The sequence below is a fragment of the Malurus melanocephalus genome, unplaced genomic scaffold (assembly GCF_030028575.1).
Source record: "Malurus melanocephalus ecotype Western Australia unplaced genomic scaffold, MMel_1.1 scaffold_116, whole genome shotgun sequence".
Taxonomy (NCBI): domain Eukaryota; kingdom Metazoa; phylum Chordata; class Aves; order Passeriformes; family Maluridae; genus Malurus; species Malurus melanocephalus.
This window is the reverse complement of record NW_026623348.1, coordinates 1,503,451-1,531,312: the sequence shown is the minus strand read 5'-3', so window position 1 is coordinate 1,531,312 and position 27,862 is coordinate 1,503,451. Positions and strand designations below refer to the sequence as shown.

The 27,862-nt window shown below is 36.7% G+C and overlaps 1 protein-coding gene across 2 annotated transcripts; it reads left to right on the top strand.

The window, feature by feature from the left end:
* The first annotated feature begins 323 nt into the window (after positions 1-323).
* On the top strand, positions 324-21,683 carry COPS2 (COP9 signalosome subunit 2). 2 transcript variants are annotated; one of them, XM_057369904.1, is made up of 13 exons: positions 324-490; positions 9,489-9,602; positions 10,667-10,744; positions 11,338-11,463; positions 12,833-12,922; positions 13,032-13,109; positions 13,939-14,113; positions 15,114-15,292; positions 15,427-15,479; positions 17,497-17,594; positions 18,992-19,074; positions 20,119-20,177; positions 20,928-21,683. In XM_057369904.1, exons 1-13 carry the CDS (start codon positions 437-439, stop codon positions 21,070-21,072), a joined length of 1,332 nt encoding a protein of 443 aa, XP_057225887.1. In that variant the 5' UTR covers positions 324-436; the 3' UTR covers positions 21,073-21,683. The 2 variants fall into 2 exon arrangements, with proteins under 2 accessions (XP_057225887.1, XP_057225886.1); XM_057369903.1 differs by having other exon boundaries at positions 12,812-12,922.
* The last annotated feature ends 6,179 nt before the right edge of the window (positions 21,684-27,862 follow it).

Here is a 27,862-nt window from a genome sequence, read left to right as displayed (position 1 = left end):
AGCTCATAACTGCACACAGTACTCCAAATGCGGCCTCATGAGGCCTGAATAGAGCGGCAGGAACACCTCCCTCCACCTTTCCGACTCTGCTGCCAGAGACGTGCCAGTCTCGCAGCCCCCACGCCGGACACACGGCGAGCGGCCCCGGCACCAGCACGGCGCAGTCCGGGCGGCAGCAGAGCCGGCCCGGGAAGGCTCTGCCGTGCCGTGCCCAGGCCCCGCCCGGCCGCCGTTGCCAAGGGCCGGTCGCTACCAGGGGGAGGGAGCCGGCGACGGGGCGGTGCGGATTGGGCTCCGAGCGGCCCGGGCCGGGGGCGGGAGAGGCGCGGGCGGCAGCGGGTTCCGGGCGGAGCGGAGCCACATTGGGCAGCGCCGCGCGGGGTTGTGGGAGAAGGGGCCGTCCGCGCCRCCGCCCCCCGCCCGTCCTCCGGCCAAGATGTCTGACATGGAGGATGATTTCATGTGCGATGATGAGGAGGACTACGACCTGGTAAGGCGCGGGGCGGCGCGGGGGCTCAGCGGTGCGGCCGGGGGTGCCGCCGGCGCGGTGCCGCTTCGGGCCGGTGCTGGCGCGGGGCGCCCGCCGCAGGAGCCGCCCCGCCGGGTGCTGGCTGCCCCGGCAGGGAACACGGACACCCAGGATGAGTTTCTCTCCCGGGGAGGAGGATGCGGTCAYGGGCTGCGAGGGGCGAGTGCTGCTGTCGGAGCAGCCGCTCGGCCGCCTCTCCGCGGAGGAGCAGGCCGGATCCGGGCCGGGCAGGTGGATAGGCCCCGGCTGGTGCCCCGGCCCCGGGCTGGACCCCGTGTCCCCCGCAGGGCTCACGGTGAGGGGAGGGCTCCGGCGCGCTGCCTCCTTCCCTCTCTCCTCCTGCCCCGGGCCCGAGTGTCGGACACCAAGTGAAGTGATAAAGTTGCCCGCCCTTCTTCCCACCCGCGGCTGCGAGAGGCCCTTAGAGGCAGACACTGTTTATGTGCTTGTGCGAGCAACAAACTGGGGGGAAAGTGGGGGGAAGAGAAAGGGGTACGAGGAGAAATGGCCTCACGGCCGGTTTCTGATGCAACGCGCCGAAAAGTACACTTATTTCTTAACTTTTTGTCTTTRTAGTCTGTGACCTTTCTGCCGATCTCTTTTTGTTTTTAATTGCAAGGTTTGGGGGTTTTCCTGTTACATTTGGTTAAATGTTGGCATCAGGTTTTGTCCTAAGCTTTTTAAGTTTAAAAAAATGCCCCTTCTGTGATTAATTTTAATTGTATAGCCCTTGTGTTTTATTGGAGCTTGAGGTTTTCATGTTTGTGTTTTTGTTTTTTTGGTTTTTTTTTTGCTTTTCTGAACTTAGATTGGGTTTTTAGAACTAGAGACTTTTTTAAAAAAAAAAGTTGGTTGAGTATGTTTGAGACTTTGGGTGTATTTCATTCATTTCAGCTAAATCTGTATTAACACTGTTGCAGTTTTTACTGAAAGACTCTAGACACTTGCTTCTGGAAGACTTACTTTCTGACACGGTTTTTGGTCGTCRTTGCTACTTATGAATTCACTTAAAATATTTACCTGATACTATTTGGACTAGTTTCTCAGAAATTTTTGTTAGGAACGGCTCAGAATGGTTGGGTGACGTTAGATATAGAATAAAAGCATCTSCTTTTGGTTTTGAGAGATTTTTCATTCATGTAAGAGTGCTTGTTTGACAGGCATTGTCATCATAACCCTATGAGCTGCTTATGTCATTATTCCAAGAAATGTTTGTGTTCCCCTTTAAGTTCATGAATGAATTCACATACTTCAGAGACAAGGTTACTGAAGGAAATACACAGAGACTATTAAAAACATTTTGTTCCAAAATGAATTGCCATTAGTTTTTATTAACACTGAAATTTGTGTCCTGATTTGAAATTCTGTGGTATTTTTTTCCATGCAGTGCAATCAGAGGAATATTAAATACAGGTGAATTTATGTTCCATATCCATCTATAACATGAGAACTRTGCCTGTAGAGAAACCACTGGAATTGCATTTTTCAATCTAGACAGATATAAATAASAGTGCAGCTCAGACTTAGCCTACTTTATGTCAGTTTTCCCCAAGAATAATTGGTCTAAAGCTTTTTCCTGTTTCTTCTGAAGTACTTTCTTTCTGATTGGAAAAACCTTTCTGAAACACCTTGATTTTGGGAGATTTCAGCCTCTGACTGTAGATACTTTTACTGAAACATTTTTATTATCATTAATTATCCCCAGCTCAGACCTTTAAAAAATTTTAAAATACTGCTTGTAGTAATTAGTTAGTATTTTTCTTTTTGATATATAGCTCCCATGTAAAGCATCAACTAATACTTAAACTACAGATTAAAAAAAATTAATTTCAGTTCATAATTGTTGGGGGGAAAAACCCAAGAATTGAGGAGTAAAAATATTCCAGCTACACTAGTTTCAGCATTCTGGGACTAATAAACCATGACTGACTGTTGTTTTCAAAAATGTTGAGACTGTAATTGCAGTGTTACCCAGAATTGTTTCAGAAAAAAAGTTAAGGGCTCTGAAGATAGGACCTGATTCCTTCCTTTCATGTTGGTATCTAGTTAAACTAAGAGAGGACTATAACGGGGTGCATGATTCTCAAATTCAGTGTAACAGCTGCTGCAAGAGACTTTGCAACAAAAGAATGAATACAAGACATAATATCAGTGCAGAATTGAAAGTAAAAGCACATGTGAGTGCTATGAATACTTTTTTAAGGAACAGGAGGAGAAGCGGTGATTACCCAAACAGTAAATGAATGAAGAAGTAGCTATTGTCAAAATATGGTGAAACTGGTTTCAGGTCTCCCAGGGCAGCTGCCATCATAACAATAGCAGTGAAGACTCCCCAGTAAAATTAATTTTGKCAGCTTTTATTAGACATGATTATGTCTCTTCCTCTTAAATGTGCACTTGACCTGCTGATAATGTAGAGCCAGTCAGTTAAATTTCCTTAAGTATGCAAATATTTCACACTTGAACTGAAATGTGAACGGATRTTCCAAAGGCCCGGCTTCTTCCTAGCTTCATCATGGAATTTTGTATAATTAGAATAATTGCTACACTGTTAAACAATTGAAGACTATCCAGGTTGTACTGCATTGTTTCWGTTTAGTTTTTCAGTGCGTAAAAAGTCAAAGTTTTACGTGTAAATTACCTCAGCCACTCCTACAGAGGTTTAGTTTATTCACTGGAGTCTTGATATCAGGAAGAAATTCCATTTATATTTGTGGGTGGATGAACCTAGATTCACAATTTGCTAGTAATGTGCTGTGACAGCTTTGATTATAACATGAATTATTCCACTTTATGCTTCAATGAACAGAATAATGTTTACTGGTCATTATGAAAGCCACTCAATTTTAATTTCTAGTTTGGTGCTGCTAGGTGCCTTATATGATTTCAGTACGAGTTCTTTTTACTAGATTCAGCTTGAGGGTGGAGAAGGACAAAGAGGAAAGGACCATTGTAAATTCCATTTTTGTTTTCAGTCTGGGACAAAAGASTATGTTTAGAATTGACTTGGAGGCTAAACTGAGCCTTCCTCCAGAAACTGATTATTCCAGGCACAATGACAATGCATTGACAATTGTTGTAGTACATCTACTGGATTTTTTTTGTTTTGTTTTAGATAAATAAGGAATTGATGGTTTTCTTATGAGTCATCTTACTGTATTCTGAAGTTTAACTTTAAAATTAATCTGAGGAAAGGTTGGACAAATATATTTGCTGAAAATTGGTCTTTTTATGTTATGAAGTTTTATTATTTCAGTGACTTGTAGAAGATCTGTAACAATTCCAGTGAACAGTTTGCACCCTGGTGAGATGGCTACAGGTTCATGAGGATTGGCATGAACTCAAATTTGGGGGCATCMCTTCAGATTTCTGAGAAGTTCATGTTGCAGGATATGATGATATTAGGAAATAGACAGTCTTACTACTTATTTCAAATTACATGAATTGGCTCTTTCTTTCTTTCCAACTGAGTGAAATACAGTCCATTGCAAAAAGAATTTCTTCATGTTTCCAAACTTGATAAGCAATCTCACTGGTAGACAGAGACATTATTCTGTCTTTTACTTATGGTTTTTAATAGATAGAGTTGAAATTTCATGCAGATGTTGTCTCCTCTTCCCAACTCTTCATAATTCACTATCATAATTTTATGAAATACATACATATTTTGCAAACAAGAAAGTGGTAATGCTGCAGAAACAAGTATTCAGATCTAGGGAAATACCAGATCAAGCAGATACGCTTGGCCCTCTTCTGTTTCTTTGTTATGTTTCAGTAGTATGTGATTAAAAAAAAAGAGCTTCACAGAGGACATAGGATGTACTGTTCTCACAATTAATTATTGTTCCATATTTTATGTGGATTCATCATGTGTTGTGATTTTTTTTATGCATTCTCTTCAGACTCATCTTCAAACACAGAATATATATGAGGCTTATTTTGCTCATTACCATAATGTCTCAGAAGRAAGTACTGAGGCTAATTAGAATAGTTAGTCAGTAAATTCTTTCTGTCTAATCATTGACAAATATCAGTATCGGTAAGTTCTGGTTTTTGTTGGCTTCTTTGGACAGTTATTAAGGGCTGTGTTCAGAACGGTGCTCTGCAGCATCTGATGTGCAGTTGGATGTTAAACAGGTAACGTAAATTAGACCTAAGTTATGCTGAAAACTGGACTTTCAGAAAAGAATGCACATAACTACAGGAGAGCTGCACAACAGAGGTAGAAAGAAAAGGCACTTCTTTTCTGTGCTCTTTACCTGTCATAATACCAGATTTTTCTTTCTGCAGTCTTCTGTGTCTCATTTCTGTGAATCTTCCAACTGGAAAAAAAGTAAAACAAAGGCAGAGCATTTTCTTTCATGGAACTCTTGTGACGCCATTGCAAATTGCTGGTTTTAGAGACTTCTATTCCTGGTGTCCGCCCTGGTGTGAGCCAGCAGGCACTGGATGACTTGCAGAGTTAGTGAGTAGCAGCAGAGGAGCAGAGACCTGGAATGTAGAAACCAGGACTCCCAGTGCATGGCTGAGCAGTTGCAGACTTTTTACCCAAATCCCACTTGTTTTTACTTTCAGGGTTGCCTCTTCTTTTCCACTTTGCTCTTTTGCATTCCAGTCTGATTGCTTTCTTTATATTCATGTGCCTGGATACCAACTGGCAAATGCACATAGAACTTGGTAGTTGCTGTTTGTCCTGGTGCCCGTGAGCTGATGGTTCAGAAACAGCAAATGCAAAGAAAGTTGTGCTTAGCAGACCTCTAAATGCCACAGTTATGAAACAGTTAGCTGAAGTAAAAATCAAACTTGTGCCAGACTTCTCAGAAACAAGTGCACATCATAAAAAAAAAATTGTTTGAGTCAGCCAAATGGTTGAAATTTCGTAAAATTACCAGCAATTGACAGTAGTATTTCAGCAATATCCTTGAAAGATAATTTTTTTACAGAAATAAAACTCTTTGTATTGTCTTTTTTTTTCTGGAAAGTATAGCTTTTCTSTATAGCTATTTTCTCCCTTTTCTTTTTTTAGAACAGGTTTGCAATGTAGGAATTTTGTTCCTATAGTGGTGGTGAATGATAAATAGAGGAGCACAAGTTTAGGTAATCACTCCAGTGATAATGTCGAAGTTAGGGATGTGTTTCAGGCAAGAGGAGACCAGAAAATTGATAACAACAGTAGTTTTCACAAAATGCTAGTATCTTTGTTTTTATTCAKGTAGAACTTTACCAGATCAGTGTGCTACTGTGATCGAATGCCACACGTCTACCTCTAAATGTCACTGATACACTGTTACGGTCTCCATGCTCCTGTTCTTTATTCTGGCCGTGGGCATAGGGGCCGTTCTTCAAGACCTGTAATCTCTTTAGGCCACATTGACACGGCTCCTACCGCAGTTCTCTGAAATCAGCAGGAGCCAAACAGCACAAACAGCTGGACCTGCTGCAGGGAATGGAAAGGGCATGYTAGGAGCAGGCAGGGACAGGGACAGTCTGGGAGTGCTGGATGCTGTTAGCCTGCCTTATCTGGAGGAACTGCAAATGGATCCGTGCACTAAAAAGGATGACTAAAGCTGACTCAGATCAATTGACTTCCATGGGTGCTCATTTTAGAAGCTGAGGCTTCATGTTTTAAAGCTGTTTACTAGATGAAGTTTTCATAAAACTTAATATGTAACATAATAATGACTTCTTAATTAAATTGGTTTCTTGATACTAATTTAACTTTTCATTAAAACTGTTTAAAAGAATGGTGTTCCAGACAGAGTAAACKTCATCAGAGGTTTTATCTCCATTACAATTGAGCTAGTGTGGTAATTTCTCTTCCCTCAAAAAGCAGTGGGATGGGATGAGATTGAACATAACTGATGGCATTTAAAACATKCAGATTTTCAATGCAGCCATTCTTAAATAATGTCCTAACTTCTTTAACTGCATTTTTTCAAACTCTATCAGGGCTTTCTAATTTCTTGAGTAATAATAAAAAAAAAATTGTTTGTTTTGATCCTCTGAGGAAGGAAGAACTCAATGGGTTTCAAAGATCAGTTCTATGTRCTCAGCTCTTTTTTTAATTTGTACTTATAATGTGGATGTCCATTTGAAAAATATCACCAGGGTCTTAGTTTTAAAAATTCCTAGGCCTTTTACATTTTTCACATCAGCTAGAGATAAATTATATCATCCAGCTGCTTTTATATCTCACAGTTTTAATTAAGTGTATTAGTCCTTATTTAATTAAGTATGTTAGTCACTGTACAAATTGTTAGGTCTGGATGCTATAGTGAAGATTTTTAAAGTATGTAGAAATCCTATTTKTAAACCATACATTTCTACCTAATTTGCAACAAACTTTCTATCTAGACAGTTTTGATCTGGGGARGTTGTTCAGGCAGGAACCAGGGGTGTTAAAATTGAGGGTGAGGAAAGGCTAGGCTTTTGCTATCTGAATATATTAAGTTAAAAGTTAAAAGAACTTTTCTGTTTTCAGAACTGAGAAGGAAATCCGTCTTTTTTTAATTGGAACTTTGAGGCCGCAGCTTTATAYGTTCCTCCTTTTTTGCTTTTGGCAGAAGCTTAATGTTCTCACATTTGTATCCTACTTCACTAAGCCATCTCKGCATCAAAAGAAGACGGAGTGCTCATCCTTCTGAGTTTATCAGCACTGGCATAATTAGCATCAATGCTTGAAATAAGATGCAGTATATATAAGGCTGATTTTTTTAGCGTATTTTCTGAAGATTAATGGTATCAGCTCATTTAGTTTGAGGTTTTTAATTTTTTTTCATAGCCATTAAGTCTAAAYATGTCTTTTAAAGTAACCACCTTACATTTTCTGGAAGTAGGAAAGCCTTATCTCCCTTACAACTTTGAGTCCATATCATTGTCCTAAATCTGATACGAGGYGAGTGGGCATCAAGTGAAGGAAAAATACAGCTGTGGAAACATAAACCAGTACCTTTGATGCATTTCAATGCATTTCCACTGGGGAAAAAAATTATCAGTGGACTTAACACGTCTTTATTATGTGTTAATACTATGAAAGGATCTTTATGGGATATTTAAGTAGCAATGAGAAAAAAATTACCTGAAAAAAAGGCTTCCTGCATGAATTCACATCCAGAATCATTGCCAGAGCTAAGATGAAAGTTCAGATGTTTCTGGCTTSAGGCTAACGAAGCACATTGTCTTCTAAAAGGAATTAATTCAGTTTGCTTTCCTTTTATCTTTGCAAATAGACACTTCTGCCAAAAATATTCCCTGTTCAAGTTAAACATAAACAAGACATCAGCTGATTACACATATCTTAAATGTTGTTTAATTTTTGGCAGCCTGTATATTCATAAGGTGCCTGATACAGCTGTTGATATGATGTGCATGTACTCATAGCCGCTTCATTGGAGTTGGATCAATAGGATAAGGAGTTTACAAAAACAAGCTCACCAAAATGAAARCCTGCCCAATAAAATAAGACACTTGCTTCCTGTTTTCTTTGCTGTTTTCAGTATCACATTTTTATAGTTCTGTGTTTTCAGAAAACAGGTTTGTGGAACTCACAAGACTTCATTCATTCTCACTAGTGATAGTACTTTGTTGGCTGAAAATAAATGCATACCTGGGCAACTTGCCTGCATGTTACAAATAGAAACATTAAAGCATAGAAGGAAAAATGTCTTAAGTACCACATTTAGTAAAATTTGGTTTGACTGTTAGTTTCCACAATTAATTTTTGCTTTACAACTTCAGAAAACTTAAACTCTGAGAGATCTGCTTCCAGTGCAGGGAKGAGAGAGCTAATTTAAAACTTCTCTTTTGCCTCTTTTGCCTCTTTTCTTCATTCCTTCCTGTGGTTTTGGAGGAGTCCAGTAATAGTAGGAGTGAACAAAAATTAAATGTGCCTGAAGAAGTACAACAAGAGTAAAATCCATCTTAAAGGAGGGGACCTGACTGTGTATTGCTTGCATTGTTACAAGGGAAAGTTATTCTGACAACAGYAACTTTGAGATTTAATCAAATTCTGTTAAACAGTTCATCTCCTATTAGCCAAAATTTTGTTCAGAGAAGTTGGCTTCAAAATGCAGAGATGTGAAGTAGTTTTAAATAGTGTAAACATCGAATAAAATTCTTATKTGAGCTTTGTTAGTGTTTTGTAATTTGGACATGCAGCATTGTCCTTTAGCAGAAGAAAAAAATATGCAGGATTTTTTCATCAGAAAAATTCTCAGAGTACTTTTAAAAAAAATTAAGTAATAATTGTTACAAGTAAGTAYTTCAGTTTGTTTGGCACTAGTGTACATGATGGGTAATTATTTTATTAAATTATTGTGCCTGTGCTGCACCCCACCATCTTTGGCAGCATCTTTAGCATTTTCTCAATCGTCTCCYGCTTCTCAGTGCAGAAGCAGCTGGTGTTATCGTCATTATTCTTTCTTTTCATTTCCTTAGACAGGGATAAATCATTATGGCATAAAAAGGCAGATTATAGAGAGATTCGTGGAAGCATTTTGTATTCTCCATGACTGAATTGTTACTTGTGTGGCAGCTCAGGCAGGGTCTTTTCTGTGGCTAGCACTGGATAACAGGAGTGCCTTGTGGAAGGCTGGTGGGCAGCGTGTTCTCTCATCCCCCAGAGATGACGTGTGCTATTGGGCCTCCAGCATCAGTGATACAGTCTGTACTTGTCATAAAGGTGAAGTTGGTAGAGCTGTGAGTTCATTAAGCCAGAAAGAAACCTGCTGGCAGGCAAATGTTGGTGAGTGGTGAGTTTGGCCTAGTAATGGGAGAGAGAGAAAATGATCATGTGGGTCCATACCTGTTCCATGCTCTAAAACCAAACACTGCCTGTTAATATACAAGCATTCCCTGTCACTTGAAGTAGTATGTCTTACTATTTTCAGCAGATTATTAGATGTTCTGAACCCTTTTTTTTCCCCCTCAGATTTTTTTTTTTTATTTTTTTTTAATGTAGGAATATTCTGAAGACAGCAATTCTGAACCAAATGTGGATCTGGAAAATCAATACTACAATTCCAAAGCTTTGAAGGAAGATGACCCCAAAGCAGCATTAAGCAGTTTTCAGAAGGTTTTCTGTCTTTATGTTCTGTCTCTTCTTTTTATATTAATCCATATTTTAAAGTTTTTGATACCATTTTAGTTACTTTCTGAAATTTTAAGAGTAGCATTTATCTTTTGGCTTACTAATGTGCTAAGTTTATTATTGAGCATCTTAGATTCCTGGCTGAGTGCCTTTCAGGATCATTCTTAGGGATAATAAATAGGASATGTTATAGTCTTATCACAGATCTGACTTTTTAATCTTCAGCATTTACTAAGTTAATTAAACAGTTACAAATGTGTTTTCATGTGTCAGCGATAAAAACCTGATCCATTTGGGTTTTTTAAATGAAATGATGTTTTCTCCAGTGTCTTATGTCACATTATGTTTGCTTTGCTATCCGATTCCAAAGCTTTAAATGTATAAATACTAAATGACACAGAGTTTCTTTTCTTCATCTCAGTTTTAAATTTTTAATGTTTTGCACATTACTATGAGAAAGCAGTATGTTAAATGTAACTTTTAAAATAAGAAATAGATTTTTACGTCTCTTGGCTTATTTATAGAGTATAACGAAATTATATAGATGACTTTAAAAAAAAAAAAAACTTTCTAAAATTTTTACTTATAAAACATTCCCTTAACTATGTTACATTAAAGCCCAGGAGTGTTTCTGCTTTGCGAAGGAACTGTAGTAATTCAGAAGAGCTTTTAAACTAGTCTAGTCAAAATTTAGTTAACTTAATTTTGCAGGGGCTATTACAASTATTTTTACCTATGTATTTATGGAGTGGCATTGAAATTTAATGTTTGGCATTAAAGTGTTTGCTGTTAGGCAACAACAACAACAATCATGTTCACTWTCCCTACATCAGCTAAGTTGTGAAAACTGATAAGATGCATACCTCTCACTAACTTTTTCAATGATACCAGCAAAGAGTAAAATTGAAGAACAGGGCAGAGTTAAACATTACTTTGTAAGGAACAAAGTGGGGGGGGGGAAGGCATGTATGGGATGTATGTGTATTTTAAAAAATTGAAGTTTGAATAAAGCTTTTATAAACATTGTTAAAAAATTTCTTCTGTTTCAGGTTTTGGAGCTTGAAGGTGAAAAGGGAGAATGGGGATTCAAAGCTCTGAAGCAGATGATTAAAATAAACTTTAAATTGGTAGGAATTACAGCTCTCACTTGGGAGTAAATGGCATAAATATGTATTTGATCCAGGGATCTTAAGTTATTATTCTAATTTATGTCTATGACACGTAAATCTGCCAGAACTTGTCTTTTGCAGCCTTTAATGGTTAATGCATATATGGCAGGGAAATGATGTGGTGTTTGCAAGTGAAAGGCAAAATGGATGCAAAATAACTGCTGTAGTCAGCTGATACTCCATGGAAGTGCGAGGCTCAGTCCTTGCTGTCCCGGGATATCACAGCACTGAAGGTGCTCAWGTTTCTGTGTGTGTACTGTACCATGACAAACAGTGAAAAATGGGTATCCTATGATGAAACCATTCCAAAGAGTTGTATAGCYAGCTCTGTTTCCTTCATTGAGATAAATATTTTAAATATGTGTTCCATGCAGTCCTGAAGTTATTTCTGATTGTGCAGGTTATGAATAAAATGGTGATATGAAAGTTTTCATAGCAACCACTACTGCATTGTTTTTCTTTTRTGCTTTTTTCCTCTATGTACACTTGCAAGATATCTCAGTTTTTAATAATTAAAACAAAAATTACAATGTGATTTGTTTTTCTTTTAGACTAACTTTCCTGAAATGATGAATAGGTATAAACAGCTATTGACCTACATACGGAGTGCAGTTACAAGGAATTACTCTGAAAAATCCATCAATTCCATTCTTGATTATATCTCTACTTCCAAGCAGGTTGGATCATCAGTTCTTTCATTTTCATAGTTTTCAGTGTTGCATTTTTAGCTATGGACAGTTTCTATATTTAGTTTGGACTTTTTTGATCTTAATAGAGGAATTTTGAGTATTCATTTGTTGTCAAATGTAAAAATATATTTCCTACATGTAGTGGATTGTATAAACACAGATAAATTTTCATAAACTTGTCCTTTTTTGGCAATATCTTATCTAAAATTTCTATGCTAATGAAAATTTTTTTTAGTATAGTACAAAATATAAGTCCCCTCTGAAATATAATTTCTAATTAAACTATGCTTTTTTTCTTTTTTTTCCCTTTTATTATTTTTCTGTATTTTTTGTTGTTGTTGTTGGGGTTTTTTTTTGGAGGAGGTTGGAGTGGGGAGAGGGGAATCTTTGCAATGAAGTGTTGATGTGGAATATTGCCTGTCTGCTGTGCAAGTGAGGTACATGTCCAGAGATCCACAGCCCAGCTCCTTTTGTGTTGTTGTAGAAGCTTTACAGAGGGTAGGAAACTCCCCTCACTGACTACCAGCACCTTCATATGGAGGATSATGGATCTTTAGTGATGAGTCCTTGGTCACTATCACAATCCTTCCTGCCCTGCACTCTTACAAGTGGAAGTTTATGAATAACTAAACAAACTGTGGGTTACTCTTAAAGTCTAAAGGGTTGTCTTAGACTGTCCCTTCTTGGCAGAGGTGAATGTCTCTGGTCCAAATGCAGTTGAGTGAGCCAGATCTGGAGGGACAATCTGGAAATCTTAACTTGATGTATAGATTTCTTATGCCCAAAGGAGCAGTGGCCATGAACAATACTAATGCATTTTGTAAAACCCTTGTAAAAGGTAACACTAAGCACTTCGATTTCCATTTTAGATGTTATATTTTTGGGATTTATGCAAAGAAACAGTTTGATGTACTCGAGCTTTCTTTCACTCAGCATTGCTAGTCGAGAAAGAAGAAGGCATCCTTTCCTTTGACCATTTTCCTCTCTTTGTAAAGCATGTTTTCTTTTTGATATGTAAATTATTTTTATTCTTTTAAGTGGCAACAATATTGCCTGTGTTTGTTACACAACATGAGAATTCTATTCCTTGGTTATATAAGATRGGTTTTATAAGGTGGCTTTCATTTTTCACAGATGGGTACAAATCTGAAAATGTGAATAGTTTTTAATTATATCTATTTCATATAAGAAAAGGACGTGTAGTTAGCTTTGTTGCTCTAGAAGCTGTTTACAATTTAGATGCAGATACCTTTCTTATTTGAAGTTCAAGCATGCACTTTTAGTTTGTTCAGATTGACTTTATTAACAGGTACAAATTTGCTGTTTACAATTATAGAATTCTGATTTTTTATGTCAGATGGATTTGCTTCAGGAATTCTATGAAACAACACTTGAAGCTCTGAAAGATGCTAAGAATGATAGATTGTGGTTTAAGACAAACACAAAGGTAAAATATATAACTTCCTATTTTCTGCTTTTGTTTCACAACTTCAGCTAATTCTTGTAATTGTGAAATTTTAATAGACCYCAGTACCTGAACTTCCTTTTCATTACAGCTTGGCAAATTATATTTAGAACGAGAAGAATATGGAAAGTTACAAAAGATTTTGCGTCAGCTGCATCAGTCATGCCAGGTACCTTTATATTCTAAGTCACTGTGGCTTAGTAAACAACATTGATGCATTGATTTTTTTTTTAAATACATCTGTTGTTGGCCTTTGAGGCATTTCGCTGAGCTTTACAGAGGGAAGAAATTCTGTGCCTGCATTAATTTATTTGCTTGATAACATGGACCAAAAATGCTTAATGTTTTATTCTTTCCTTAAAGATGATTTTTTTTAAATATTATTCACAACTGCTAATTAGATTTCTCTTCAGGTGTGAGGATGTGAAGCACATATCAATCTATAATGCATAGACATTTATTTTAAAACATAGCAAAGATTCCAAGTGAGCTTTATTCAAAACTGAAAGTACAGTTGTTACTTTGCCATCTGGAAGGGGAAAAAATAAATTAGCCATGCAGCCTGCTGTGCTTGTTTGTGACATTTCTCCTCCTTCAGTATGGAAAATAGGTTACTAATATCTGGGAACTGATTCTGTTAGAGGCAGCAGAAGAGTCATATGTGTTACTTATATGCATTTGTGTCAGTCATTGTATTTATACACTTACGAGTATGGCTTAAGAAAAGTGGAAAAGAATAAAGATAAAAGTTTTGAGGAAAACAATTAAACAAAAATACTGACTTCTTAAATAAAGTGCTTCAAAATGTGGCCTGTGGAAAGTTCTTTGATTGCTATATTTTCTGTTATTAGTTACATCAAAATTKCAAAGTTTCAGGAATATTCTTATTTTTGACAGGAAATTACTGAGAGTATTTGGTAATCAGTCTTTTGATAGTATAAAACTGAAATTACTGTTCTCTTAAAATTTCACAGTATTTATTACTTAATCTGTCCTAGACTGATGATGGGGAAGATGATCTAAAAAAAGGTACTCAACTATTGGAAATCTATGCTTTGGAAATTCAAATGTATACAGCACAGAAAAATAACAAAAAACTTAAAGCACTATATGAACAGTCATTGCACATCAAGTCAGCCATTCCTCATCCGCTGATCATGGGAGTTATCAGAGGCAAGTTCAWCTTGAATTTTTCATTTGTCTTCTGTTGCATAGATTTGTTTCATGAAAATCTGATAACCAATGGTTTTTTTTTCCAGTTCCAACTGTAAAGGCAGAGGCTACTGTAGATTCACAGTCTCATCATTTCATGTTTGCTTTTTGCAGGACTTCAGCTCTGCAGGTCTGGTGCCCAAGTACCAGATACACTGCTCAGAAGGGCAGGACAGTTGGCTACATAATGGTTAGGAGAGAAGCAGTAGAAAGAAAAGAGGAAGATTTGCTGTTTGACACCATGGCAGGCAGCAAAAGAGAAATGCAAAGGCATCTGCAGGGGATAAAAACAAATGCTTGACAGGACTGCTAGCAGAAAGGACTGCTGTTTCTGCAGTCCCCTTTTCTAAATCTGTCTCACCTTGCTAAAACTCAGCAGGAACCAAAGGGCTTTAAGATGTGCTTGAAAATATTATTTATTATCTGCAATAATGAATTGTAGTGGAAACACACTGTGTGTCTTGAAAAAAAACTTTCTTCAGAATGCTGTTAAGCTTTCCTCCTTCCTCTAGTGTAGACATGCACAGACAATCAGGCAGCAGTGGGTACTTCAGAAATAAAAGGATGTCTCATTTTTTCTGTGTGGTTTTGCTCAACASATAGGGAAAATTCCATAAATACACAGTCTGTTGCCATTGAAATGGAGATAAATTCTGTCTCAGCTTTTGCAGTATTTTAACATGAGGGTGAAGTAATTATTGGCTGTGAGGATTAGTGTTCTTTAAGTTTTATGGTGTGGGTTGGGTTTTGTTTTTYGTTCTCTGGATTGGGTTTATTCAAATGGCAATGCTGTATGTGAAGGCCTTAATGCTTTTTTTTCCTACTGATTTCAGAGAATGAAATTACTGAAACATTTTCAAAAGTCATCTATTTAGAAATAGCATGGAACTTGAGTACAATTACTGTAGTCAGCAACAAGCACACAGTGTTCCTTTTCTCTTCATCTGTGTTTTCTTTTCAGAATGTGGAGGCAAAATGCACTTAAGAGAAGGAGAGTTTGAAAAGGCACATACYGATTTTTTTGAAGCATTCAAGAATTATGATGAATCAGGGAGCCCCAGAAGAACCACTTGCTTAAAATATTTGGTCTTAGCAAACATGCTCATGAAGTCTGGAATAAATCCATTTGATTCTCAGGAGGTATTTTTCTCCTTTTCCTTCACACCCCCTCCACATCCCCTCACCCTTTTTTGAATATATAGGGAAATTATCCAGAAGATGGAAATGGAAAAATATAATCTAAACTTGCGTATTATGCTTTCTGTTCTGTGTAGGCTAAACCATACAAAAATGATCCAGAGATTCTAGCAATGACGAATTTAGTAAGGTAAGGTTTTAATTTTTCTGGAGAAACAAACAAAAAGATAAAAAGAAAAAAAAGCATACAGTGTCCAAACCAGAAAGAGAGTATTTTTAGAAATGGCTTTTCCCTGCATAATTAACACAATTATTCATAAATATTGGGCAAATACTTGCCGACTTAAGACTGTTTTTCTTAAGAAACATAAACTGAGAGACCATAGTACAGATACCATACTATGTAGGAGCACAGAAACATGCTGTTACCTTCTGCTATGCTGAATAATTTATGCTGTGACAAAAACCTCATTTCTCCCCTTAAATAAAGTTGTCCCACCTTGTACTGCAGCTGGTCTTTTTAAGCTTTGGCTAATTACATAAGAGAAACTGAGTTGAGTGACATCTCATACCAAAGCAAATGAAATCATTTGATGCATGGACACGTAGTGATTTCCCAATGTATGAATACAAAACTTAAGTCTCAGTTATCACCCGTAACCTTCAAACGTGTGAAAATTAAAGAAAGCCTAATCACCTCTTACAGGCAACTTTTAGTGTATTATGGTCATCAGGTCAATGGACTGAGGCTGGTTTTGTATAATGTGCTTTGAAGCTCACCTATTGCATTCACTTTGTCCTGCCTTTGCTACTTTTCCCATCTATTCACTACATAAGAATGTCTGCTCACATTTTGAGACCGTTGATCCTGCTTTGGAACAAACCTTGCTCTGATACTGGTGTTGTGCTGTACCATGGTATACAAACTAATGGTTACTGAAAGTGAGGAGGCTCATCCATTATTGACACTGATTGAATAAATTATTTGGCAGTTTATTAAGGGACTATTTCCAGCWATTCATTCTACTTCAGATGTTTTTGCTAATTCACTGTCATAGTTGCATGTGAATTTGAGGCAGAAGGTTCTCCAGATGGCCTTACCCGATCTGATTTTRCTCATATTTCTAATTTATATATTTTATCTTGACATTTGAGTRTAACTGCTTCTTTAAAATTAATAATACAATTAAAGCAGTGTAGATATGCAGAAGTTAAAATTAATTTCAAAGATTACAATTACGTTTTTAATCCCTCCTATACTTTACAGTGGGAACTTGAATGATGAAAAGAGACTTCTGAAATAAACAAAATATACTGAATGGAATTCCTTTTCATTATGAAGTGAAATTTCCTGGTTTCATGTGATACAGTCCATGCCAGTCACACAACTCTATTTATAAACTGCTCAAGTTCTACCTTACATTTAACAGATCTTTTTCTTGGCCATTTTTAAAAGAATTAATCTTTTTTTACCATTTTCAAAACAATTATTAAATACACAGAATATGAAGGACACATAGATGTTGATATTAAAATGTTTGATGTTAGTATTAAACAGAAGTTRAAAATACGTTTTTCAAAAAAAAGTCTTTCTTCAGAGGTTGCAGCTCTTGACCTTTAAATGATGCTGTGATGGCACCTTCTTTTTGCAATGCTTCTCAGAGGACAAGATTGACTCTTGAAAGGATATATACCCAAATAAGATATAAATAAAAATCTGAAAAGTRATATTAGGCCAGAATTATTGATAGATAATACTGGAAGTCAGTATTTGTTTTACTGTCCAGTATTTTTAGCATTCAGCTTAAGACGGACATTGCAGAGACAGCAACAGCCTTCTAGACTCTTTTTAGCTCTTATTTGTTTCATAAAGTATGACTTCATGAAGCCAAAATTCATGTAATGATACTTTTCAAAACAGGCTATTTAAGAATAGCTTCTCAAAGTACCAAAGTTTTGAAACGAGAGTCCACTTGTGGAACAACTAAATGTCCATACTAAACTTCAATAAATGCTGCTAAAATTGAAACAGGAGAAAGGTAATTTCTGCTGCATTTCATCTTGAAGGAGTTTTTGCTTATAAAGGTTCTGAATATAAGTATTTTCTACCAGTGCTTAATAGATGGTTTTTCAGAAGTTATGGAACGTAATCCTATGAGTGTTTAACTTTTAAAATTAATAATTCAGTCTGTTGTTTTTTTCTGAAGTGCCTATCAGAATAATGACATCACTGAATTTGAGAAGATTCTGAAAACAAATCACAGCAACATCATGGACGATCCCTTCATAAGGGAGCACATTGAAGGTATTTTTGAAAGCTATTTCAATCTTTTTCTTTTCACTACTTAGTAAGCTCCTTTTTTGTCTTTTCTCCCCTCCACCCTGGCTTATTTTTCTTTTTGGCACTAAGAGTTCTTTGTAATTGCATGTGGATGATTCCTTTACGCGTTATTTAGATGTTGATCAGGGCTAACTTGCACCCAGGCATGTGGTATGACTGTGAAGAACTGCAGGAATGATGGAGAAAGTTCTAGAAGAGTGGCTATTGTAAGATAATATCTATGGTGGTGTTAAAAACACTGAGTATTTTGAATGTTGTTCTTGTTCTTTCATTTTTTTCCCATTGGAATAGTAAACTGAGAGCAACCCTCCCTGTAAAGATGGTTTTTATCAGTCTCATCCAATTTGACATTTGGTGGTTGATAAGGTTAATTTTTTGCTTCAGATTAGAGATGATTAAATACACAGACAATGTGATGAAGGTTGCACTAATAAATATGTAGGTATATAATACGTAAAAAGATGCATAGTTTTTATATCTTGTAAAAAGTGTTTGGAGTTACAGTACCTATAGTTAATAAAATGGGGACACATTAATACATGCCTTTCTGTTCCATTAAAATGACAAAACAAAGTTACCTCATCTATTTTTCATGTGTCTGAGAATTAAAGAGTCTCATCACTTGAATATAATTCCCAGTTCTTCAGGTTTGTTTCCAAGAGTGGGTTTTACTGTGGCATTACAAGATCATTTCGCTGGATAGTTACATGAAAGAAAAGAGTTAAATCCAGAGACCTGGTTTTCTTATGCTTGTTGCTTGTTAAAGAGAGCAGGGCAAACAGCAGGGGAAACTAAGTATAACCCCCTAGTGCTGTTCCATGTTGTGACTGCTGGTGAGCTGCAGTCTTGGAGGGAGACTGTAAGATTAGAGGTRGATGCTCATGGAGGAAGGTGTGAGAGAACTGGAAAGCAAGAGAAGGACAGCTCAACCAAGGCATGGAAGGGAATTTGAGTGTCACTTCTTATATTCTACTGATGTCTCATCATTTTCACTCTGTGGTGATACACAACGTGTTCATGGTTGTGTTTACGTACCTTGTCTTGTTTTGATCTCTATAGCTTTATTGAAACACATAATCTGGTGTTCAGTAGTATTTAAATATAKAAACAGTCATTGCTTAAACAGGTCAAAATAGATCTAGTTTGTTGGGATTTTTTTTCTTGTCTGTCCAACTTCAGAGTTTCATATTGCTTGGATCTCTGGAAAAGGAGGGCCTTTGTTATTTTGCTGTGCTTCCCCACTCACTGAATTACTASCTTAAAAGATCATGATGTTTAGTGTATCTTTCCATATGGAGTGGTGTTGCATCTTTATTTCAATACTGTTGCTTTTACAGTGTTTATTTTTTCTTCTCTTACAGAGCTTTTGCGAAACATCAGAACACAAGTGCTTATAAAATTAATTAAGCCTTACACAAGAATACATATTCCTTTTATTTCTAAGGTATGTGTCAGTGGAGCCTTGCATTTGCTTAAGTAAATGATTAACTGAATAAAAGCTTTTAAATAAATCCAGTGCTCTCAGAAATAGAACATCTAAAATATACTCTAAACCATGAAGTACTGCCTATGCATTGCTGACAGCTTTGCAGTGCAAAAATGTTAATTTCAAGTGTCATCCAAATGCTTTTTATAATATATACTATGATATACTTGTAAAATACTCAACTACTGTATTCTGCTTGGTGTAGAAAATCACATTTCTGSAGAAAAGTGTAAGAAGTGAAATTTGCATAATTAAAAATATCWTTATAAGCATAAATTTTGTGAATGTAAAAATTCAGATTTTAATTCCTTTTGTTAAAAAGCTGTCTTCACATGTTTGTGTTGTATGAGTTACAGAAYTGTGGCAGTAGAACAAACCAACTGTTATCACAGAATCACTGATTTCATTGCCTAATRTAGAAAAGAACAAAATAAAAACCCAGTGATAATATATGACTATTTCCATCTCCTGTGGGCCTGTGATTTTGCTTGCAAAAATTCACAACGGTACAAAATATGTCATGAAATATTAGCAATGCCTACGTTTTATCCTTAAATTCTCTTTAGAACTTAGTATGCTTTTTTTTAAGCTAGAACTTGCTTGAGCCAGAAGATGCAATTACATTTCTAAATGGTTTTGAGTGCAGATCCATTCTTTTCTGATAATTGTGTTATTTTATTTCCTGTTTTTTTGTGGTAGTGGTTTATTTTGTTGTTGTTTGGTTTGGGATATTTTTTATTTGTTTGTTTTTTCAGCAAGTCAGTAAAGGAGCTCATTTCTGGAGCTTCCAAAATCTTGCTTTTTCTGAGAGGTGACTGGTCTCTTGGCCATGTGTCCTTTGGGTGGAGGTCTTTTGCTGGATAGATCATTCTTGAATTGATACTTTTRAACAGAAAGAAACAGGTTAAACCAAATTCTGGATATGAAAATAAAGATTGGAGAGTTTTAATGTTGCAAAACATTAAACAGTAGCAGCATAATGAGTTTTCTTTTTTGTTTCAGGAGTTAAACATAGATGTAGCTGATGTGGAAAGCTTGCTTGTGCAGTGCATATTGGATAAGTACGTACTTGATTATTGATCATTGATTACTTTAAAATAATCAAACTATAGGAGAACCAACAAAACAACATTTTAGGGCATTGTGATAATACTGATTGGTTCTAGAAGTGAAAGGCAATGGTTATGACTTTGGATTTGCTTGGTTTATGTGTGAAAGATAGGAGCCAAGAAAATTATGCAGAGACACTGAGTGGCATCTTTCTACTTTAATTTTTAATTAATAATWTTCCTGAGTTATTATGAAATCATGAGAGTTGTTACTCTTAGTAATTGCTGCTTGTACCTGTGTATATTTTTGAATGCATTTTCAAGTTGACAGATTGRTAGTCTGCTCTCCTTAACTAGAAAAATTTAACCACAATTTGTAAAACCTGTTTTTCTGGAGGGTAACTTGTTATAGCTACTATAAAAATATAATCTATAYATGGGCTTATATTGTTTGATTTCTTTTTACATAAATCTCCATTTTTCATTATTCTTAAAAGTCAAAGAACTCTTTATCTCATATTGCTTCAGATTTTGTGTGGGTTAGAGCTAAGCAGATAAAATAAGCATTGCCCAATGAATTAGTTCATTTGATTTCCAGTTATGATGACAGATTAATAGGCAGTTCTGCCTATTAAGTGCTGAAATTCTGAAATGGACTTGGTGCCTCTCTTGTATACGATTTGTTATTTTACCTCTGATTACTTGTTAGCTCTCATTTCCATGTCAGTTACCAATTTACAGTTTTTATTTATTTCCTTCTAGCACTATACATGGCCGAATTGATCAAGTCAACCAGCTCCTAGAACTGGATCATCAGAAGAGAGGTGGTGCACGTTATACTGCATTAGATAAATGGACCAACCAACTAAATTCACTCAACCAGGCTGTAGTCAGCAAGCTGGCCTAACAGAAAACAAGCTTCTACAAACGTACTTAAGGCAACATTGCAGTGATGTAAACCTTAAAAGAACTGGGAATGGCAAAACTACTGTCGGTTGGTGTGCCCTGAAATTATTGGAGTTATGGCAGAAGTGCTTTTTTGATCAGCTGGTTTGTGTTTTGCTGCTGCATTTATCCCAAGAAAAAAACAGCTTTAATCTCCAGAAGAAAACCAAAATGCCACGGGATTTATGCTGTATTGACATCTTGCCCTAAACATACAACATCCTAGTAATTTGTCAAGGGGCAATTAATGACCAGAGAGAAGATTTTTGTCATTATTTTAAATACACTGACACGTTACTGTTGGTTAAATTTAAACATGTTTTACCTGCAGAAATTCTCTCACAGAAATAACCTGCAATAACTTGAAATGCRTACCCTTTTGAACACTTCCTTTTCTCATGTATAAATTGAAATGTTTGCTGCATTTTGCAAAATGTCAATTCTCCAAAAATGTGTCCATATATTTCTGTACCTGCAGTGTAGTAAAGGTTTAGAAGAAACCCCATAATTATAGTGGCATACTGTCACTTAGGTTTCAAGCAGCAAAATAAACAGTGCAGTTCAGAAATTGTACAGTTTGTTTCTTGATGTGCTTTCATTATACTTGAATTTTATTTGTGTTATTTTTGAAAGAAAATAGGTATTACTTGATCTCAATTGTGAAGACTGGAGATTCTAAGTCCAAACCCAAATATGGAGATTCTAAGTCCAAACCCCTTGGTATGTGTGCAGTTGATTCTTCTTTTTTCTTTTTTTCCCCTTGAAATAGTGAAACATAAATACTAAAGAGCTGACATTTAGCAGTCTTGCCAGCTGGCTTTTAGCTTCAAGATGCCAACTGTTAGTCCTGTCTAGTTATGTTGGTGGGTGTTTGGCATCTCTCAGGTAAATGCTTGGTTTTTATTTTGCTACTTCAAGAACAGAGATCTTTCCAAGCAGTACCCCAGGAATAGAAATACAGACCCTGACTATTATCTCTCTTTGCCTAATCTGTGGTCTTTTTCAGCAGATTCAGTGTATATAAAATGACACCATGTGTTTGGAGTGGGGACCAAGGACAGTGACCTTGGTGGTAAAGGAATCTGTTCTGTCTCAAATGTTTGAATGTATTGCAGTCCTTTCAAAGCTGCTATTCAAGTCCTCAAGTCCTACCACAGTGTAGCCACATGCCTTTTGTGCCCTAAGATTTTGGGATCATCAGATAATTTTAAAATACTTCAAATTTTTAAAATTTTTTAATAGTTTTAAATTGTGTGGAGCTGACAGAATAATTCTCTTGCAGGTCTTAAATATAGTAAAAAGATGGCAATTTCCCTAAGTGCCAGTATTCCATTTTAAAGCTGAGAGTAGTGTGTGATGGTACACATGCAATACCACACACTGACATTGTAGTAGTAGAAGGAAAAATACATATGTAGAGCAATTAACACCCCMAAAATAATGAAAAAGCCTAATAAATGTCCATCACATACATGCAAGGCASTGTGGTATACTCAATGTTCTAGGGCAGGATTTAAATTGGTAACAGGGTATAATTAAATAGGATAAAATTAACTTCAATCTGAAGAATAGTTACGTCCCTTAGAAAATTATTTTGCTCTGCARTTGTCAAAGCAAGTGATTTTTTTTTTGTTCCTAGTGTTTACACCATAAAACTTAGTGTGTACCATGAGTAGCATAATGCTGTATTTTGGGTGAGCATTTCTTCACTCATAGGTGTTTTTAATTTATCCACTTACTTAAAACAATAGTAAAATTAAATTTTTAAGCAAAGGTTTTTTCCCTTTGTAAAATCTATAGATAACATTTGACTAAAGCACCTTGTATTTTGTGTCCTTACAGTGCTGTGATGTGTAACATAGTTTTTTAAAAATTCCAGTAATACCTGGTGATGTGATGTGAAGTTGAACTTAACACTGCACAGTCACTGGGACCCTTACCAACAGATCCAGAGACTTTATTTTGGATAGCAAATCTTGCAAGGTTCTTCCTCCCATGGGGACAAGTATTGTCACAGCTATTTCAAGGTTCTCCTTTCCATGGAGACAAGGGACAGTGACAGCTGTTGGAGAGGTTTCCTTTCACTGCCATTTCCCGCCACCCCCTTGCTGTGGGAAGGAACAACTCCTCTCTTTCGTAGCAGGGGGAAAAAGGAGAACTGTGCATAAACTCACAATCAGTGAATTTTTTTTTTTTAAAAAAGGTCTTGATTTTATCTGTTGTACCTCATGTAACTTTTTCCATCCCAGCTGTGTYAGGGAGGCATTATTTGATGTTTTTCAAGAAGGAAATGGGAATAGTGCAGTGAATATTGTCCTGTCCATGTAGTTTCCTTATCTTTTTGTTCAGAAAGACTAATTATCGTAGCTCTACTCTAAGTAGTGAAGGACTCTCAGTCTGGATAGTGAGGGCTAGCAATGCTTTTAGACAGAAAAAGTGTCAGTCTACCTCTAAGAAATTGTTGTGTGTTTTGGCATACTTCAGTTCTCAATTCTGTGCTCTAGGCACATAAGGAAGGTTTATATAATCCCTAAGGGATTCCTACCCCTTTTCTGAGTTCTCATAATTCTTAACCTGGAAGATGAGGATTTTCTCTGGGGAAATACAGAGGAGCTGTTGTTGTACAACTGCAGCAGAAATCACCAACAGTTGCTGTAGCTCACCTACAGTCCCTGGTAGATCTGGCTCTGGTGTTATTTCTGTCTCTTCAGGAAAAGTGAATAAGCACTTGAAGAGGGTGAATGAGTTTGTTTTTTTTCAAGGAACACTGCTGCACTGCAGGTTGTTTGAAATGTGGTAAGCAGCTTCACTGCATTCTCAGTCTCGGGTCAAATCATTAAATTTCTGCAATTGTTAACTGTCAGAACCACACTGGTCAAAACTTCTTGGGTGTTTTTGGAACACCTCTTGTTGCTCTTGGTCCAAAACAAATTGGCATCTTAGCTAGTTACCATAACACTGTTTGCAAAAGAACATTTTAATAGCTGTTGTAATCTTATGTAAGATTACAACAGTGATTAAGCTGTGTAAATATAAACCCTTCTTTTGAGTTGCTGGCAGCTTATGCATTAAAACTGAACAACAGGCAAATCTGGAAGGATGTGGGTGCTAAGTCTGCATTTTAGATTTTTATTATTTTTAATCAAACATACTTTGAAGGAATTTATTCTTTGTGCATCTCAAAGTCCTACTCTAATTGATTGGACCTGAAACCAATTTAATTTCATTTCCCTTTTAAATAGGCCTAAAAATACATTGAACAACAGTGACAAACCCCAGAAAAATGGCAAGGCAGTTGAAATACACACAACAGAATAATAAAATGAAGTTGTTTGAATTGTAGTCTGTAAATAAACTCTGGTTTCATAATTACTCAGGAGTTGTCAGCTGTAAAACATGATTGTAATTGAAGATTGTATTTTCATATTTTTGTCTTTGAGAGGTAGTGAATTAATTGACTTGAGCAGGAATTCTATATGTATGGAGTAGAGTAAAAATGAYATCACTTGGGACAGTACCCCTTGCTTTCTCAAAAATACAGYAATTATTTGAACTAAATTTCCATATATRGATGTTAATRTGGATTTTAAATATAAAAGTGTAGCTGTTACTTTATCATTTTCAAAGTGCTAGAAATGTATTTTAGAACCAGGTTAGTGAACTAGGTAAAATACATTACAAGCTAGTCATTAAGTGTTAATTAAGATATTAAGAAAGGATTATCACTATCTTAAATGCCTTTGTGTGGTAAGGTAGATTGCAAACTATCTGTGTTAGAATAATTGCATATGTAGTGCTGAATTTTAGATGTAGTAAGTGTAAGCATTACAGCAAGAGTAGAGGCTAATCCCTTCCTGGCCGTGTTAGAAAGAGTTGCATGGCAGTTCTGTCCTGGCTGGTTCTGCTGCCTCTCTCTGCAGCTGCTCCTGGTGGGAGTGCTGGGCTCACTCTGGCTGCTGCCAGGTAATAATCATATGTTGCTGTTGGAATCGTGATTCTCAGGCTCCTGGAGCAGTTCCCAGCTTACCTTCCCACTTGGTTCCAGTTGTGTTCCCTGGGGTGTCTGCCCGTGGCTGCCTGTGCAGGACACCACATCACATCAGCAGATAAGGTTTTATTTGCCAAGACATACTTTGCTTTCTGTCCTTCTCTTTTTCACTARTTATGTTGAAGATTTTAGTCCTGGGCCAGTCAAACTGTCATTTTGGAGTCTGTTTTATTCCTGCTGCCTTTTCCACTTGCTCACCATGGCAGCCTCCAGCCCCACTGGTGCTGCTGCAGTCCTTGTTCAGGTGCTGCCACTGCCGTGGAACTGAGTCTGAGCCTGCCTAGACCTTCTGGTGCAGGGTGTTACTGAACAACCCTTACTTTATGCTCCCATGCCAGGGCCATTAAGCCTGTACATATGTTCAAGCTTTCAATATTAGAAGCTGCCTTCATTTCAGTGAGAGGTCTGTAATTGCATCCTTGTGTGTTTTGTAGGACTTTGTACCTATCAGATGTAAATAGAGCCCATGTAAGTAAGGGCGTGAGTAGCCACACGTGCTGTTAGATTTGCTTGTAATCCTGTGATTTGGATTCTGAATACAGTCATTATCAAGTGCCTTTCCAAATTGCTGAGGTATTTTAATTTAGTCTCCCATTTCTTATTTTTGTGTCGACCTAGATTTTCTTCTTYGTTTGATCTGTATCCTCCATTGTGTTTCAGGAAGGATATCTCTATTACCCAGCAGATGCAGCAATAAAGCCAAAAACTTACTAGAAAAATTGCAGTCAGCACCTGCTGTGTTCAACCATCATTTTTGCATATGAACTATTCACTTCGTGTTGCAACAAAGAAGTAGAAATAATTGTTTRCAAACTGCCAGATGTGAGAACTGGACCCTTACCATTGGGTATTCAAAATCAGCTACCAAATCTGTTTAAATTCAACAGTGTTTTTAGAATTTTTTGATGGCTTCCTTAACTGTAACACTGTTGAATTCTCTTACACAACACTTGATCAAGATGATGATGTTGTAACCAGATACCCTGGCATATTTGTGATAGCTGTGGATAGAGGACCTAACATAACTGGTTCTGAGTGCTTTGGTTTGTTTTTCTTTTTGGTGATAACACAGTTAAATTTTATGGGAGACTTGAGATTTTTTTCACCCGAGTGGCCACTCAGGTCACCCAACATGACTTCGTGTATTATGTATATTGTACAGATTTATGTAGATCTGATGTCTATTTAATCACTGCCCAATTTAGATCTTAGACGTTCTTGTTATTTGAGTGTGCATAACAGCCCTTTCAAGTGTGACCTTTCTGTTGGTATGTATCTTGGGAACAAAAGAAGAATTTCATAACGGACAGCCTTGCCATAATGAGTCATTATTTTTTAAAAACACAGCAACTATCTTAAGCAAATGTCATAATATATATTCCATGGTCAGCACCAATTTGAACAAATTAAGCTGCATTCCACACTAAAACACTGGTGTGCTAATACAAGAAGATGATTGTTCTAGTTGTTTCAGTGGGATTTTTTTCACTGTTTTCTGTCCAGTCAGGCAAGTTCTCCCACATTACTTGGAGATGAAAAGTGATTAAGTTGAAATAAATCAACCTAATTTCACACAAATAAGCAAAACACGTCCAACTACTGGGAATGAAATACATTTTGCTCAATAGAGATTAGTTGTTTGAATGAGATTAAGTTTAGGTGGCTTATGTTTCATAATTATTTATCTGTAGATTTCTATCTCATATTTAAGTTCATCAATTACTGATGAAATGCTGTTCCATTGCATCAGCTGCAAACTCTGCATACAACCAGCTTAATCCCCAGTTTTACTTTTGTGACTTCCCGTGTTGAAATAACAAATCTCATTGTGTAAAAGATCTTGGGAACATAACCTCATAACCTCAAATTAGTCTATCTTACCACCTTGAAGTGGCTTCCCAGTTACAAACACAGGTGTGAGTTCTGCTGATGAGTTAATCTTGTCAAGAAAAGAGCCTGGATACAGAAGTGCATATATAAAGCATACAACTGYGGCAGCTTCTCCAGCTCAGATGGGTTTCTCTATCAATTAGGGCATTGCAGAGAACAGCAAATCTGCTCTTCTCTTCATTGGTAACAAAACTTTGTCCTTACTGAGGTTAGCAGAAACTCAAAATTTAAGTTTAATTGGGATTACAATCTCMCCTACTCCTTTTCCCATATGCTCCATGGACCTATGATTCTGTGTGCTGTGACCTCATGAAAACTTGAATTACTTATGTTCTGTGATGGTACAGATATCTAGGCAAAATTACACTTTAATGGTGATCCTGCTGATGTGGATGGAATAGCACAGAAGGTAGCAACAGTCTGCACAATTCTCTGTTCATGTCATCTGTTTGCAAGATGAGATTTTGCTGCACAATGCAATAGTCATCTTCCTAATCCCATATGTTGCATATRAAGTTTTAATGGTGAAGAGCAACGCTTAGGGAAATACAAAGGGGTCATGTGGATTTATCCAAGAAAYAGAATTTTTTTGACGTAGGAAAAAWTTTTTCATGATATCACAAACATAAATCTGAAAAGATTAAATAACTATAAAATAAAGATTCCATCTAGGAACTTACAGCAAGATTGGTCTGTAGAGACATTGCTGATAGCTTTTACTTTTGTTAAATTCAGATAGGGACTTGCTTACTTGTTTCTTTAAAAAAGCAAGCTATTTATTACTCAAAAGAACCTCTACCAGGCAGAAACCTGA